This window comes from Furipterus horrens, unplaced genomic scaffold, assembly GCF_987537825.1.
Source record: "Furipterus horrens unplaced genomic scaffold, mFurHor1.1.pri manual_scaffold_3, whole genome shotgun sequence".
Taxonomy (NCBI): Eukaryota; Metazoa; Chordata; class Mammalia; order Chiroptera; family Furipteridae; genus Furipterus; species Furipterus horrens.
In genome coordinates this window covers 9790586-9805902 of record NW_028327173.1, presented here as the reverse complement: position 1 = coordinate 9805902, position 15317 = coordinate 9790586, and the positions used below count along the sequence as shown (strand labels likewise).

Sequence of the window (15317 nt, the reverse complement as noted above, 5' to 3'; positions counted from 1 at the left end):
TTGTGTCTGGTTTCCCACCTGGTACTGCTGAGGAGAAGGGGTGTGGGGTGTGGGAAGGTGGCCCATGACATCAGGCACACTCACAGACCTGCGCTGGGCTGGGTTCATCAACCAGCAACAGTTCAAGGTGGCGTTTGCTGTTCAAGGGGAGGTCAGAGGTCACAGTGAGAGCCCTGGGTTTGAAACCCTCCTCTACCCTTAGCTGATTATTCCTGCGTTTATTGGGCAGGCATGTGCCAGGCACGGGCTACGGCAGTGAGCAAAAGATGGCCTTGGCCTCTGAGAGGAGATGGTCAGGGAAGGAACAGATCTCTAGGGAGCAACCATACCCACTACCCCCTCCCCAATAGCCGCTATCTCTGCTTGGGTCCTTAGGGCCAGGGGAGTGGGTAGAAGCAGCAGAGAGGACCTGGAAACCAGGACACTCAAGTGTGCAGGTTTAGGGCCTCAGTTTCCCCCTTTTGTCAAGAGTAGGGGGCAGGATTCCTGCCAGACCGCTTTCCTTCCTACCCTAGTGGGATTGTACCTGGCAGTGATGAAGGGCTAAGGGAGGGCACAGAAGGCTGGGCTGGCCCCCAGGGCCTGGAGCAGCAGTCCCCAACCTTTTTGGCACCAGGGACCGGTTTAGTGGAAGACAATTCTTCACGAGCAGGAGTTGGGGTTGGGGGGCAGGGACAGGAGGCAAAGGTTAGGTGATAACGCGAGTGAGTGGGATGGAGCTTTGTTTGCACACCGCTCACTTGCTGTGCAGCGCAGTTCTTAACAGGCTATGAGCCAGTACCAGTCTGCGGCCCGGGGCAGTCGGGGACCCCTGGCCTATAGCACTCCCGGTGACAAAAGTCCCTGCTCTTCTGTGATAGATAATGGAGAGGGAGGTGGCAGGTATTCATTCATTGGACAAATCAGAACTGGGGAACAAATGATGGAGGGACATGCAACAGTCCCCCCTTACCCACAGGGGATACATTTCAATACTGCCAGTGGATGCCTGAAACCGTGGATAGCACCAAACCCTATATACACTTTTTTCCTATACATACCTGGGATAAAGTTTAATTTACAAATTAGGCAAGGTAAGAAATTAATAACTAGTAAGCCAAAACAATATACTATAATAAAAGTTACGTGACTGTGGCGTTAGTAAAATAAGGGTTACTTGAACACCAGTCCTGTGATACCGTGACAGATAACTCACAGATAAGAGAGACGGCTACTAAGTGACTAAGGGGCAGGGAGCATGTGCAGCATGAGTTCTCTGTACAAAGGGATGGCTCACGTCCAGCCGGACAGAGTGAGATGCTTTGAGATTCCATCATGCTACTCAGAACGGTGTGCGATTTAAAACGTATGAATTGTTTATTTCTGGAATTCTCTATTTAATATTTTCAGACCGCAGTGTTCCATGGGTAACTGAAACTGAAGAGAGCGAAACCACGGATAAGGGGTGACTGCTGTGTTTAGTTCTTATCTAATAGGTTTCAGAGTCTAAGAGACAAGCAGTTGTGGGGAGCAGGAGTGGGCAAGGAGATCTGATGGTAAGGGCCTGAATCGGAGGGCATGCCAATCTCCCCCTCCCAGCTGGAGTCCCTCGCCTTGGGCCTCAGCTCCCATGACTAGGCATGACTGAGGACTGCCCCAGAGGCAGGGTACCTGCACCCCTACACCCAGCCAGTCTCTCCGAGAAGAATCAAGTGTACATTCATTCATTCACCCCACAATTGTTCACTGAAGAGTTGCTGAGCCATTGTACCTAATGAGTAAAATCCAAGGATGAGCAAAAACAGACCTTGTCCCTGTCTTCATGTGGTTGACAGGCTAATCAAATGATCCCACAGACGTAGGACAACATGCCAGCTGTGAGCAGTAAAGCAGAAGATGCTTTGGAGCATGACAGGGACGAAGAGAAGGCTCCTCTGAGGAAGGCCGGGTTTGATCTATGACCAGAAGGAGGTGGACCTCACCAGTGTTCCAGGAGGAAGCAAAGCTTGAGCAAAGGTCCTGTGGCAGCAGAGAAAGGACTTTAGTGAGATAATACCAAAAGGCCATGTGGCTGGAGAGAATGAAGAGGCAAACAAAGCCAGACCAGGAGGAAGGGTAGGGCTCCTGAGGGCCACAGAGAAGCTTAACCTTGAGCCTTGGAACCACGGAAAAGAAGCAAAGGCTTTAAGTAGAAGGGGGTTCTTGTCTGAAGCAGGCAGGGAAGGGAAGGGAAGGGCCCACTTGGGAAGGCCAGATTGGAAGGTCGTTACAGAATCCAGACAAGAGATGATAGTGACATATCAGTGGTTAGAGCACTGTCCCAATACAACAGGGTTGCGGGTTTGATCCCAGTCAGGGCACATAAAGAATCAACCAATGCATGCATAAATAAGTGGAATAACAAATCGGTGTTTCTCTTTCACTATAAAACAATATATTAAAAAATTTATTTAAAAGAAATGGTAGTGGCTACACCACCATGCAGGCAATGAACAGACTCAAAAGAGATTTTGGAGGTGGAATTAGTGGCTGGGCGCTGGTTTGGAGGCAGGGGCTGATAGCAGGAGAAGCCTGAGTAATGGAAGGATGGTGAAGCCTGATGAGTGGGAACACCTGCCCCAGTCAGGCCTGGGGGAGGGTCAGGGAGTCCTGAATTTGGACTTGGATTCTTGATGAATCTGATATGCCTTGGGGACATTCGTGGGGCCAGGCCTGGTAAGCTGGAGCCCATGGGCTAGAAGAAATGCTAGTTATGGAAGCCAGTCATAGCCCAGAGATGACTAAGAAGACCCAGAAGGCTGAGCCAAAGAGGCAGGAGAAAATCCGGCCAGAGAGGGTGTCCTCGAAGCTGGGAGAAGCCAGAGGGGAGCGCGAGTCTTATTTCCAGCTGAGTGGCCCTGGGTGAATCCTTTTATGAGCCTTCCTTTCCTCCTCTGTAAAATGGGGTAACACGCCCCCCTCACCCACCACACCGCTGACTGCGGGCCAGATGTGATGGGAGATAAGGGGAAATGGTCCTGCACAGCAGGAGTGTTGAACAGACTTGACGTTGGCTCCGCGGGCACCTCCCCCTCCCCAGGTCCGCCCCCAGGAGCCGTGTGCGGACCCGAGGGCGCGGCAGCCCGGCGGCGGCGCTCGCGTTAGGACCCAGCGGATCCAGTGCTGGAGGGCGGGCGCCGGCCCGTCGGGGGCCGGGAGCGGGGCTCGAAGCGGGCAAAGGGGCGGCTCTGGCGGGCGGACTCGAAGCGGAGTGACCCGGCCAGGTAGGCGCGGGCCTGGCTGCGGGACTCGGCGGGGAGCGCTCGAGGGACCCGGGCTGCGGGCAGGGGGGCGGCGCGGGGCTCTGCGTGTCCCCGACCCTGGGGGCGGCTGCCGGCGTCCCTGAACCTTGGCCGTCTGAGCAGATGCTCAGAGGCCACTGAGAAAGTTTGGGATCGCTCCGAGGGGAGGACTCGAGTTGGGAAGGGAGAAGAGCCCGAGTTTTGGGGGAGCCAGAAGTGGGGACGTCGGGGATGGGGGCAGCTTTTGTTCTCCCTGGGAGGTTGGAATGCGGCGGGTGGGGTGGGGTGGGGGGTGCGGCGGGAGCCCCTGGACGCGGAGAGACAAAGGGAGATCAGAGGCCGGGAGAGCGCGCCCGCGGTGGCTGATTGTTCCCAGCTGTGCGGGCTGCAACATCTGGTTTCCTGCAGCCGGACCCCGGCGCGGCCTCCGCGGCGGCAGAGCCTCCCTCTGCGTGAGCGTGGGCAGGAGGCGCCGGGTAGGCCCCTCTTGTCCCCCTCCAACGAGGAACGCAGAGGGGAGAGGAGCCGCAGCTGTGGAAGGGGTGGGCAGCCTCCTGGGCAGGTCCTGGTCTCCCCCACGCCCCCGAAATGCATGTTCTAGAAGTGCTGGGAGTCAGTTCATTATTCACACGGGACTCTCCTCTTCACAGTCACACCCCTTGCCCCAAGAAGCCTGGGCCTGGGTGTCCGACCTTCTGGGGAGGAAAAGACTAGACTCTGCGCAGGGCGCTGAGGGGCCAAGGAGGGGCTTTGGGGACAGACAGAGGTCGCCCCGCAACCCGGGGCTTCCTCCTGCGTGCTGACAGCTCCAGTGAGCCTGGAGGACAAGGGTGGGACAGCGTGGCCCTGGAGGGAGTTGCAAGGAAGGGGGTCCGGGTCTTTCAGCCCCACTTAACAGGAGGAGGCCAAGGGTTTTCAGAACGGGGCAGTGGGGAGCCAGATGTTCCCAGTCTGTGGGGCAGCTTGAGTCACGAGTCTCATCGCCTGCACCCACCTCAGTCTCCTCACCCACCCCGTCCAGCTGCCGTGAGGGTGCAGAAGGGAGAGATGTGGAATGCATGAGATGGGCAGGGGTCCCAGACGTCTCAGAACCGGGAAGAAAGGGGGCAAGATGCCCGTTTCTGCCCCTTTTCTTCCCCTCTCCGTAGACGTCCCCCCAGGGGGCATATGGCAAAGTTAGGTTTCCAGTAAGCTGTCTGGAAGGACTTCCTTTACTGTGGCAGGGAGGGGGCCCTCCTGGGTAAATGAGCCATGGGCTCTCTCCCAGCCCTCCCAGCAGCAGGCCGACTGTCTGAGGCTGCCCTCCACTGAGCTGGGCCTGGACGTGGGGACCTGTAGACTGCCAAGTCCACTGCGGGGCCAAAGACTGGAGGCTGGACTCAACCAGGAGTTCTTAAACTTCCAGAGCCTGGTGAGAACTATGGACCACTGCTCTGTCTCCCCAAAATTACACACTTGTCATACAGCATCAGGGGGTTCAGCACCCCTAGGCTGGGTGACATCACGGCTCCCTCCAGCACTGCCCTCCTTGAGCCAGAGGAGCCCTCCTCAGACTCCACCCTGAGGGTTTCCTGCCGCTGCAGACAAGCAGACCACAGTCTCGTGAGTCTGATGCTCAGCCAGGTCTTGGGAGGCCTGGCTGGAGAGCAGTCTTCTAGGGGTGGGAGCCCTGCCCAGGCCTGGCTGCCTCAGGGGCCCCAGGGCCTGTGGACGCATGTGGTTTCCTGGTGAGCAAGATGCTCAAGGCCCAGGGGCTAATTGGGAGCAGGTGGTGGGCTTGGCAGACGCTGCTGAGTGGGCTGTGATGTCAGCTGGGAAGGGCTGGGGTCCCGAGGATGGGCCCCGGGGTCAGGGATTCACATGATCAGTGTATTAGACACCTGGGGAGGGGCTGAGCCAGAGGCTGGGCATGGTAGTGGAAAAAGGAGAACAAGGTCAGGGCTGGTGGCAGTTAGAAATGTCCCCTTACTAAGCAGGGCAGGGCAGGGTAGTGTCTGCCCATTTGTCAAGATCAGTCAGCCCTGGAGCCACGTTGGAGGCCTTGTCTCTTAGGACTTGAACATTCCGTGGGCCATCAGGGGCAGCAGATGTCCTTCCAAAGCAGTTCCCTCTTCAGACTCTGGGCCCTCCATCTGCCTGGCTTCTATTCTGGGTGCCTCCTTCTCCAGGCTGAATTCGGGGGAGCAGAGGTGGGTTCAGCAGTCCTGGGTTAGTGGGCCTGGGATACAGTTTGACGCCCCCTCTTCTTCCAGCTGTCCTCTGACATCAGCCCAGCCCACCTCACTGAGTAGCCATGAGGGCTGCCTACCTCTTCCTGCTATTCCTGCCTGGTAAGTGACTCCTGGAGATGGGGGATGGGTCTCCTTATGTGGGTGAGAGTGATGTTTGTAGGGGAGGGAGATGGTAGTGAGTCTTTGTTGGGTCCTATGGCCATAACTCAGCTCCCCGGGTCCCAGGGCCTCCTGCCTCCTGGACCACAGACTGGACTAGCCAACCCCTCCCAAAGTCTGAGCCATTTCCTGGGCTCTCACCCCCACTGTCCACAGCAGCAGACAGGCAGGATTCTGGAGAGTGGGCACACATCCAGGCGCAGAAGTGCATGCTTTTCCTCTCACTTACTGACCCTTCCAGAACCCGATGTGTTGGAGCTGAGCGTTTCCAAGGCAGAGAGTCTAGACCCATTTGGGGCTCAACTACCCTATACAGTCTTGACTTAGAGGGGTCCCTATTAGCTGAGTGAGAAGTCATCAATGGGGATCAAAAGGCTCTGCCAGGTCTAACACGCATTCATTTAACAGATATTTGTTGAGCTCCTACTATGTGCCAGGCACTACTGTAACCAAACATAGGTCTAGCTGCCTGCCACTACAAATGCCAATACTCAAGAGGCAGGTGCTAATGTAAAGGAAAGTGGTTTCTTTGCAGATGCTGGCCATCTGGAAGATGGGGGACTCATATCTCAAAACCCATCTCCAGGAAGATGGGGGACTCATGTCACAAAGCCCATCTCCACCTCTCAGTGGAGGCAGAGGTTTTTATAAGGAGGGAGAGGGGAACAGAACAAAGAGATCAAGGAAGGGGGGTGAGAAGTTCTCTACGTGCAGACAAGCAGTCATTCTGATAAGGCAAGTGATGGTCCGGTGTGCATAATCCTGGTTCAGTCATCCTGGCTCCACCGTTGAAAGTCAGCAAATCTCCTGGAGCTGGGATGCTTGAAGGTCAGGGTCTGTATCTTTTGAAATAAGTTCCTAGGATTCATTTATAAGCTACTTATTAGTCAGAGTCGGCACCTACAGAAACAGTGTCTAAAGAATCATGGGGTGGGTTATAATTTTCACCGTTGCAATTTTCCCGTTACACTAGGCTAGGCCCTGGGGATATAGCGATGAATCAGGCAGACAAATCCCCACCTTCACCCTTGTGGTGCCACCAGTCTAGGGGAGTGAGGCCTATATTATCAAGTAGACATGATAAATGTCAGACTGTATTGAGCGCTAGGACGGAAATAAACAGGAGGATGAATAAGCGGGAGGTGGGCCAGCCAGAGCCTGTTAGCAGAGCTGAAAGTTTGAGGCCTAAAGGAGAAGGTGACAGGATCACAGGCCTAGGGAGAGTCAGGTGCCAAGGCCCTGGGACAGACAGGAGGCTGCTGAGTTCCAGGAACAGCAGGAGGCCAGCATGGGGGAGATGGGCAGGATGAGGTCTCTGAGGTGGCACAGGACCAGGGAGTGCAAGGGCCTCAATAGTTGAGGCATGAGTTTGGATCCTGACAGTTTAAGAGTCTGGTCGTAGGATTGTAGGATCTCACACGCCTGCCTGACTTCCAGCTACCACCTCCAGAAGTGACTTGGGGTCCCTGCTGTCCCTGTGGGCACCACCTATTGCTTTGTCTCCCACAGCAGGCTTGCTGGCTCAGGAGCAATACGACCTGGACCCGCTGCCGCCATTCCCAGACCATGTCCAGTACACCCATTATGGCGACCATATCGGTAAGGCCTTGTCCCCCCACCAGGTCCTCCCAGCCCTGCCAGGTCATCAAGGCCTGGTTCCCCAGATGTGCAAAGGCTCAGCCAGGGACCCAATGGGGTTAGGTGACAGGAATCGGGGTGGGGGTGGAGGATGTTGTCCCTGGCTCAGTGGTGACATCCTTTGTCGTTGGGGCTGGGAGCTAGCCTGACCCCCACCAATTCCAAGTTCGTCTTTGTTTTCAGACAACCCGGACTACTATGATTATCAAGGTAAAGGGTAGGGTGCTGGACAGGATGGGAAGTCACCTGGCTGGGTGTGGGGGAAGGGGAGAGAGAACGCCCCTTTATCACGTCCTGTTGCAGAGGCCACTCCTCGGCCCTCTGAGGAACAGTTCCAGTTCCAGTCTCAGCAGCAAGTCCAGCAGGAAACCATCCCGGCTCCCACCTATGGTAGGCCGCAGGCTCCCGCCGGCCGTGGGCATGGAGGGGTCTGTCCCAGAGCTGGGAGAGGTGACCTAACCCCGCTCTGAATAGACCTCTCAGTGATCTCTGCCTGCCCCTCTCCCAACACCAGAGCCAGGAAACGCAGAGACGGAGCCCACGGAGCCCGGGCCCCTTGGTAAGTGATTTCTTGACAGCTGGAGAAAGAGGCGTGGCCCCTGGAGCGAGGGTGGAGCGGGGCAGGACGCTGGGAGCACAGACTGCCAGGCCTTGTGCTTTTGCCCAGGTTGGGGGCGGGGTGGGGGGGCTTGCACATGTGCCCCTGCTTTAGGCCACCAAGTCCAGGGCCCCCTAGGCAGCTCTGGGAGATACCCCTGTCCCCCGGGCCTGGCTGGAGGCTGAGTTGGCTGCAGGTTCAGGAGGGGCCCTCTGCTTCCAGACACAGGGGCAGGGAGTGTGCTGGCAGGCAGGTGAGGAGGGAGCAGGAAGCCCTGGCTGGCTGAGCGGGCCCCCATGCGGCCCCAGCCCGGAGCCTGAGAGAGCAGGACGAGGAGGGGTCGTGTCTGACCCTTGTGGGCTCAGTGGAGTAGTGTGCGCGCATGTGAGGTTGGTGTGGACTACTGCGACAGTGCGTGTGCGTGTGGATTTGTGTTTGAATTTATGTATGTTCAACCATACGCTTCTAAGTATGGTTGTGAACTTGTGTATCAGTACTTGTGTAAAATGGGACAGCCTCAGGTCTGACAACACCGCTACGCATGTGTTGGTGTGGGGGGGGGGGCAGGGCTAAGGGTTGGGCCAGGGGGTGCGGGACATACCTACACCATGAAATGAGAGCCAGTCTCTGGTGGGCAAGATTAGGGGCTACCCGCTTCAGTTCTGGGCCCTCAGCTGCAGCCCCCCAATCTGATCCCACCTGTCGCCCAGACTGCCGTGAGGAACAGTACCCGTGCACCCGCCTCTACTCCATACACAAGCCCTGCAAACAGTGTCTCAATGAGGTCTGCTTCTACAGGTGAGCACGGGCAGGCCGTGGGGGGCAGGGAGCAAAGCGGATGGCTCCAGCCAGCCCAGGGGAAATTTGGGGAACGATGATGAATCCTGAAGTTGAACTCAGCTCGGTTGAGCCGGGCCTGGGGACTGGGACTCCAGAGCTCCAATACCAAGTCCCGTCCAGGCTCTCCCAGTGGGGCTGGGTGGCGGTGCGGCTGACACCTGCCCTGGCCTCGTCCCCCAGCCTCCGCCGAATGTATGTCATCAATAAGGAGATCTGTGTCCGCACAGTCTGTGCCCACGAGGAGCTCCTCCGAGGTAGGCAGCGTCCACCGCCAGACCCCGCCCTTTCCCCCGCCCACTCATTATCCATCCACCTCTCCACGTTTACTAAACACGTGTTATGTGCGGGGCCACTTCCAGAGGACCCTGAAATCAGCTTGGGGAGCAGTTCCCATCACCCAGCCCCGCCTGACCCTGTCTCCTTTCTGCCCCCCCCAACAGCTGACCTATGTCGGGACAAGTTCTCCAAATGTGGTGTGATGGCCAGCAGTGGCCTGTGCCAATCGGTGGCAGCCTCCTGTGCTAGGAGCTGCGGGGGCTGCTAGGGTGTAGCTGGCGCCCCAGTCCTGGCCCCTCCTCAGATCTGGGCCCTCAGGCCCTGCCTGACCTGGTGCTTTCCTTCCCGGCCTGACATTCCTTTTATTTGGTAAAAGTTAGTGGACTGCGGCCCCAGGGTTGTCTCGGGCCCCTCCCAGGCTGTGGCCACCCCTGAGGCACAGTGGGGCTGCCCCACCCAGTCTTTGCCCCCAGGTGGCGGGCATCCCAGGCCTTTCAGTGGGACCTGGGCCTCCCACGTGCCTTCTCAGTCCCTCTGAGGACAGTCCCCCGCCAGCGCCTGAGGTAGGCTATGCCCCTCACCCCAGCTGGTATGCTTGGAGTTTCTACAGCCCCCGGGCATAGACCACCTCTGTTTTATACAAAATTAAAAACAAGTTTTTACAAAAGATTCAGTCATTTTTCAGACTACAAAGGGAGTGGCCAGGTGCCTCCAACACTACCTGTCCTCACTAAGAGGCTGCCTGGCCTCTCAGGAAGGAACTGTTCCTGCGACCTGTGGTTCTGCCTCTGCCGTCCCAGTCCCGCCTCCCCACCTGCCGATTTCAGCTCTGACCTGCCGGAAGGGTGGGCCATGACAGCTGGCCCCCAGGGCTACATCTTAAGTAGAAGGCTCAGGGATATAGCTTTCTTGTTGGCAGCCGAGTCCCCTGTCACCTGAGGGGTGCAGGCCAAGGCAGGAGGCCCCCAGTATGGAAGCATAAAGGTGAACATGCGTACAAGGCAGAAGGTCAAGGTATGTGGATTGTGGGATCAAGGGCTCCGGCTGGGGGCGGGGTGAGGGGTTAGTGCAGCTCCGAGGGCGGAAACAGGAAAAGCCCACACAGCGCCTTCTGACCAGCACGGGGGGGGGGGGGGGGGGGGGGGGCGCAGGCAGGCTCTGCACGACTGCTCAGCACCGTCCTATTCAACCCACCAAACAGGCCTCTGTGGCGGATACAATTAATACGCACATCTTACCGGCAGGAAAACAGAGGCATTAAGTTACCCACGCAAGGGCCCACAGCTAGAAGTGAGAGAGCTGGGCAGACCCTGACTCTGTTGCAGTCCACGGATGAGGGTAGTTTCTCCGTGGCGACCCTGACTGCCTTCCACGTGTACTTCCTCATAACCACCCTGTGGGGCACATTCCCACTGACAGATGAGAACCCCGAGGCTCTGACAGGTTAAGTACCTTTGCCCAAGCTCACTCAGCGGAGCTAAGGCAAGACCCCACGTTCACTCCCAGCCTGGAAGGCTGGTCACTATCCCGAGGGTGAGCTCCCAAGGGCCGGCCCCACCCTGAGGAGGGGCCAGAGAAAGGGATGAGGAAGCTTCAGCTGGAAAGTCAAGCTATACAGGTTCAGTTGCAGCTCCAAGCCTCCACAGCCCCATCTGTTAAATGGGGTGGGTGGCACAGGACGCTGGGAGCCTCCCCACCCCGACACCCTGAGGTCGGTAAGTTCCATAGGCCTTTTGAAAGCTTCCCCACTCCCTGAGCCCCTCACTGGGGCACCCATCCCTCTCACCCCAGGCCCTATCTGTCTCCCTGCCCATCCTCCAGGTGGACAAAGCACATTCATAGTAAAGGGACATGTCTATACAAAACCATTTTTAGAAAATGGGGTCTTGTTATAAAAAACACAAACAGTTCTGAAGAGTTAACATTATAAAAAGGTATAAAAATACAGAAACTCTGAACTCTGAGGAATTCCCTGACAAACATTCTGAACTAAGGCAAAGAGACCTCTGGGAAGCCAGGGCAGGGCCTGGGTCTCTCACCCCTGCCCTAGGCCCGGGCACGCCACTGCCTTCCTGTGAGCCTGTGCTCCAGGGCCGACCATGGACAACAGGGTCTCCCCGACCCCTGGCTTTGGCTCAGCCACTCAGTGAGGATCTTGTACGATCTGGAGTGGCTCATCGGGGGAGGGGCGCTGGACTGAGGTGGGGTACACAGACGGCAGGTGTCTGATGATGCTGGGAAGCCACTGCTGGGTCTGGCCTGCCACGGAGTCCCAGCCCAGCTCCTCCTCAGCCTCATTTGGGCTCTGACAGCCCTGACACGCTCAGGCTCTTGGGTGGATTGTCCTGGAGAGGGGCCTCCTCTCCTGCCCCTGCCACCAGCCAGGAAGGGACTCATTTCTCCGGGGGCCCAGAGGCAGGGGAGAAGGATGCTGAGCTTCTCCGAAGCCCCTGCTGCAACTGGCCCTTCAGTGTGGACACCTGCAGAAGAGAGAAGGTGGAGTCGGTAGGGCCAGCCCAGCCAGCACCGCTCCTCAGCCTGATTTCCAAGAAGGGGGGGTGACTGCAGCTGGGACCCCAGAAGGGGCCCAATGCTGCCTGTTTCAGGAAAAGAACCAGGGGGTTTTCTTCCCTGCTCAATCTGTTCCATGGTATAGTCAGGTGTCCTCTGATTGCCCTGCCTCTCTTTGGGGGGGGGGGGGCAACCGATCCCCACGCTCACCACTCAGATAGGCCTGGCACTAGCCTGACTCCAGGGGTGGGCCTGGGACCCAGGCCTGGCTTACCAAACCAGCCTCGCCCTGTAGACACGATCGGGTCTGGGATGGTCAGGAAGGGGCCTGGGACTGAAGCTGGTCAGGGCGAAGCATCCCTGGGACATCTGCTGTTGCTCTCAGAAACCTCCCCCCCTTTTTCCTCCGGAATCAAGGGTTGTTGGGATAACCTGAGGCTGGAGCTATTGAGGCCTCCTATGCTGCCGAGAGAGTGGGCCGGCCTAGGCCAGAAGAGAGCAGAGCCACGGCAAGGGAACTGAGTTCCAATGACATCACTTAAGCCCGTGTTCAGCCATGGTTGACACCACCAGACCATTACAATTTTGGGCGCCATAGAATGCTTATTCCCAAGAGGTCACACCTAGGCCTTGCCCCCTCTCCTTCCTTCCTTCTCCTTCACACTTCCATCTTGGCCCAGCTTCCCAAGGGGGGAGTCCTGCTGGCTCTGCAGCCCCAGTAGTACCTGCTCCTCCAGCCCACGCACCCTCTGCCGGTGGGCCCGCTCCCACGCCTCCAGGCTGCGTTCCGTCTGCAGCTGGGCACTGTGCAGGTGCTCCACCTCCTGCTGTAGCTCCAGCTGTTGCTGCTCCTCCGCCTCCAGCCGGGCTGGGCTATGGTCCTGCCCCAGCACCACCACCTGGGCCTGTAGGAGAGGCCGCTAGTCTGGACTCTGGCCCCATGTGTGTGCAGGTATGCATATGTGCACGGAGGTATCAGGCACCTTCCCCCAGCCCAGGGTCTGGGCTTATGGAATGTGGGCTCTGGGCTGGCTGAGCTACCAGCAACTCCTGGGACAGCCTGTCCCTCAGGCTAGGGCAAGGGTGCAGTCATGGGTTAGGGAGAGAGTTTGTCCTAGGGCTGAGGGGGCAGGGGTGGGACCTCTAGCAGCTGGATCTGCCTCTGGGCCTCCGCCAGCTCCAGCTCCGCCCCTGTGAGGGTTCGGTCCAGGTGGCCCTTCTCTGCACTCAGCCGCACTGTGTCCTCGTGGCTGCGGAGCTTCTCCCGCTCTACCTGGGTGGGGAGGCAGGAGGGGAGCAGGGCGCCTGGGATGGAGGGGGGTCTGGAAAGGGGGGATGCTCCAGAAGGTGTGTTAGATTACAGGAAGCAGGACCAGGAGTACCAGAGGTTCCCAGACCCTAGTGACGTGCAGCTGGGACCAACCATGGCCAGAACCTAGATGAAGTGAGGGAAAGGCCCTGGGGCACAGCCCACCTTGTCCAGGGTCCTCTTGAGGGCCACCCGGTCCTTCTCCAGCTGCAAGGCTGACCGCTCCACCTCCCGCTTCTCAGTTTCTAGCTGAGCCAGAGCGCGCTGCAGGCCGCCCAGGCGCTCCTGCAGCAGCCGCCGCTCGTCCTGCAGCTTCTGGACCGTGCGCAGGGCCGCAGCCTCGGCCTCTTGACGCTGCCGCAGCGCCTGCACAGACACACCCGCAGGCCCCCAGTTCCTCTGGGCTTCAGGCCGTGCGCTGAAGCTTGGGGAGGACAATGCCAGCCTGCCGTGCCCACTCAGCTGAGGCCAGACAGCTCTCCTCTCTGGGCCTCAGTTTCCCCATCTCTATAATGGGGACACCATGCTTCATTCCCTGGGCTCGTGGGGGGTTCCCCTGCCCAGAAGTCTGGGCCAGGGTTTGGGATGACGCTGAGAGAGGTGGAAAGGTCGCCACCCAATCCTGTCTGCCTCAGCATCCTGGGGACAGAAGGGGTCCCCCCTGGCCCTCACCTCCTGTAGCTGCTGCAGCCGGCCCTCAGCCTCCGCCCGCTGCAGCTCCAGGTCTGCCATCTCGCCTCGCATTGTCTGCACCTGCTCATTCAGGGAGCTGCTCTGCTTCCGGGCATCGGACAGTGCCTGCCGAGCGGCCTCCAGCCGTTCCTGGGGGACGGGTGGATGGTGCCAGGTTGGGACACGTCCTCTACTCTGTATCTCATGCCAGCTTCACCTCACCTGGACATGACAGCAGGCCTGGCCCACTGACCTATATAAGATGGCATCCTTCAGACACCAAATGTCTCCTCTATTAACCTTGCACCTTGTCCCGCCAAGCCTGTACTAGTAGGCTGTTCTTAGTGCCCCCTCCGGAGCCTCCTCTTACTGGCTGATGCTCTTATAAAACCCACCCCTCCCCCTCACTGATTGGCTCCTTATGGTTTCCAACTGACTGCCCCACTGGCTGGCTCTCTGCCAGACCTCTGCAAGTCTGCCCCACTGGCTACCACTCACTGGGCCCACCCCCGGCCAAACCCTGGCATCCCCATACCTGGAGTACTTGGCGGTTATGTTCACAGGCCGTCAGGGCCTTCTGCAGTTGCAGGTTCTTGTCCTGGGTGCTGGCGAGGCTGGCACTGTTCTGGGCCAGGGTCTCTGTCAGGCTCTGCACCTTGTCACACAGGGCCGCCTCGCTCTCCTCGACCTTGCCCAGAGCCCCACTCAGCCGGTCCACTGTCAGCTGCAGAGTCCCTGCCTTCACCTCACTGTCTGCCACCTGGCAGGAGAGACAGGGCGGTAAAGTGGCTCTGTGGTCACTGTGGCCTCCAGAAGAAAGATCCAACCCAACCAAGCCAAACTCTTTCTACCTCCCTCCAGGTCTTATCACTGATACTCATTGCTCCCATGGGATCCTACTGGCTCGGCCTACTGCCACCTAGGCCCCATCCCACTGCTGGTTAACTATCCTCACCCAGAGCACCATCAACCTGGCTGTCTCAGACCCCGTGTTCTTGACTTTGGTGCATGATTGTGCAGGGCTAGCAGAATTAATGAACAGTCCAATTGGAGATGAGCTTCCTGGCAGCCAAGGCAAAATAGGAAATGAGTGAAATCTACTTCTCTAACTTGTCCAGCATGCTTCCTGTGAGTGCAGATTCTGTCATCAACCAGTCCTAAATTCTAATTTTGGATTTATTAGTTATGTTATCTTGGGTGATAACATCACCTCCCCGGACCTTTGTTCATCCAGCCGTGAAATGGAGATCATGATAACGCCGCACAGTGTTGCTGGAAGGTTTATATAATCTGTGTAAAGAACTTGGCCTGCAGATGAGGAGCCTGCAAGTGGGAGAGGGGACCCACCTGTCTCTGCAGGGAGTCTACCCGATCCTGGAGGACCTGGGCCTGGGCCTCACGGTCGCTCAGGCCCAGGCGGCTGCGCTGCAGTTCCCCCTCCAGTGAGCGCCGCTGCAGCTCCAGCTTAATGGTGCGGCTCTCAGAGGCGTCCAGCACCTCCTTCAGGCGCCGCTTGTCGCTCTCCAGCTTCACTTCATTGGCCTTCATTTTGCTGATCTTCTCCTGTGGGCGGAGGAGGGCTCAGGCTCCAGCTGTCCACCACACCCCACACCTCCTGAATCCCTCAGGACCCTTTGGAGAAGGTGGGGAGCAGCCCAGAAGGTACATGTGTGAGCTGAGTCAGGCAGGAGCCCTGGGCCCCACCAGGTTTTAGGGGATGATGCCCCTCCCCCCCAAATGGGTTCAGCTGGTGAAGGAGGTCTGGGGAATGGGGACAGGATGGTAAGACAAACTGGGGTCCTTCCATCCCTGTCACCACCCTG

General features: G+C 58.1%; 2 protein-coding genes and 1 long non-coding RNA gene across 3 annotated transcripts in view; 2 read left to right on the top strand and 1 right to left on the bottom strand.

Moving 5' to 3' along the window:
* Nucleotides 1–3131: 3131 nt before the first annotated feature.
* On the top strand, nucleotides 3132–5584 carry LOC150014252 (uncharacterized). The gene is made up of 3 exons (XR_016509635.1): nucleotides 3132–3242; nucleotides 4528–4671; nucleotides 5513–5584. It is a non-coding gene; the product is annotated as an uncharacterized LOC150014252 (long non-coding RNA).
* Nucleotides 5585–6777: 1193 nt separating this feature from the next.
* On the top strand, nucleotides 6778–9669 carry MFAP2 (microfibril associated protein 2). The gene is made up of 8 exons (XM_090268246.1): nucleotides 6778–6847; nucleotides 7160–7249; nucleotides 7472–7498; nucleotides 7592–7678; nucleotides 7803–7847; nucleotides 8597–8684; nucleotides 8907–8980; nucleotides 9167–9669. The coding sequence occupies exons 1-8, from the start codon at nucleotides 6778–6780 to the stop codon at nucleotides 9268–9270; spliced, it is 585 nt and encodes a 194-aa protein (XP_090124372.1). The 3' UTR covers nucleotides 9271–9669.
* A 1185-nt stretch (nucleotides 9670–10854) lies between these two features.
* Nucleotides 10855–15317, bottom strand: part of CROCC (ciliary rootlet coiled-coil, rootletin) — a 37308-nt gene continuing 32845 nt past the window's right edge. The window contains exons 31-37 of the mRNA XM_090268680.1: nucleotides 14842–15057; nucleotides 14030–14254; nucleotides 13495–13644; nucleotides 12988–13188; nucleotides 12655–12786; nucleotides 12239–12418; nucleotides 10855–11482 (exon numbers count right to left, since the gene is read on the bottom strand). Coding sequence (XP_090124806.1) covers nucleotides 11396–11482; nucleotides 12239–12418; nucleotides 12655–12786; nucleotides 12988–13188; nucleotides 13495–13644; nucleotides 14030–14254; nucleotides 14842–15057 — 1191 coding nt within the window. The 3' untranslated portion in view covers nucleotides 10855–11395. The remainder of the gene's footprint in view (nucleotides 11483–12238; nucleotides 12419–12654; nucleotides 12787–12987; nucleotides 13189–13494; nucleotides 13645–14029; nucleotides 14255–14841; nucleotides 15058–15317) is intronic.

Bases quoted from the DNA above. Each gene is read 5' to 3' on its own strand.
- MFAP2 (XM_090268246.1), top strand. From the start codon at position 6,778: ATGAATAAGCGGGAGGTGGGCCAGCCAGAGCCTGTTAGCAGAGCTGAA. The intron at 6,848-7,159 runs GTGACAGGATCA...TGTCTCCCACAG, and splicing joins TTTGAGGCCTAAAGGAGAAG to CAGGCTTGCTGGCTCAGGAG. The intron at 8,981-9,166 runs GTAGGCAGCGTC...CCCCCCCAACAG, and splicing joins CCACGAGGAGCTCCTCCGAG to CTGACCTATGTCGGGACAAG.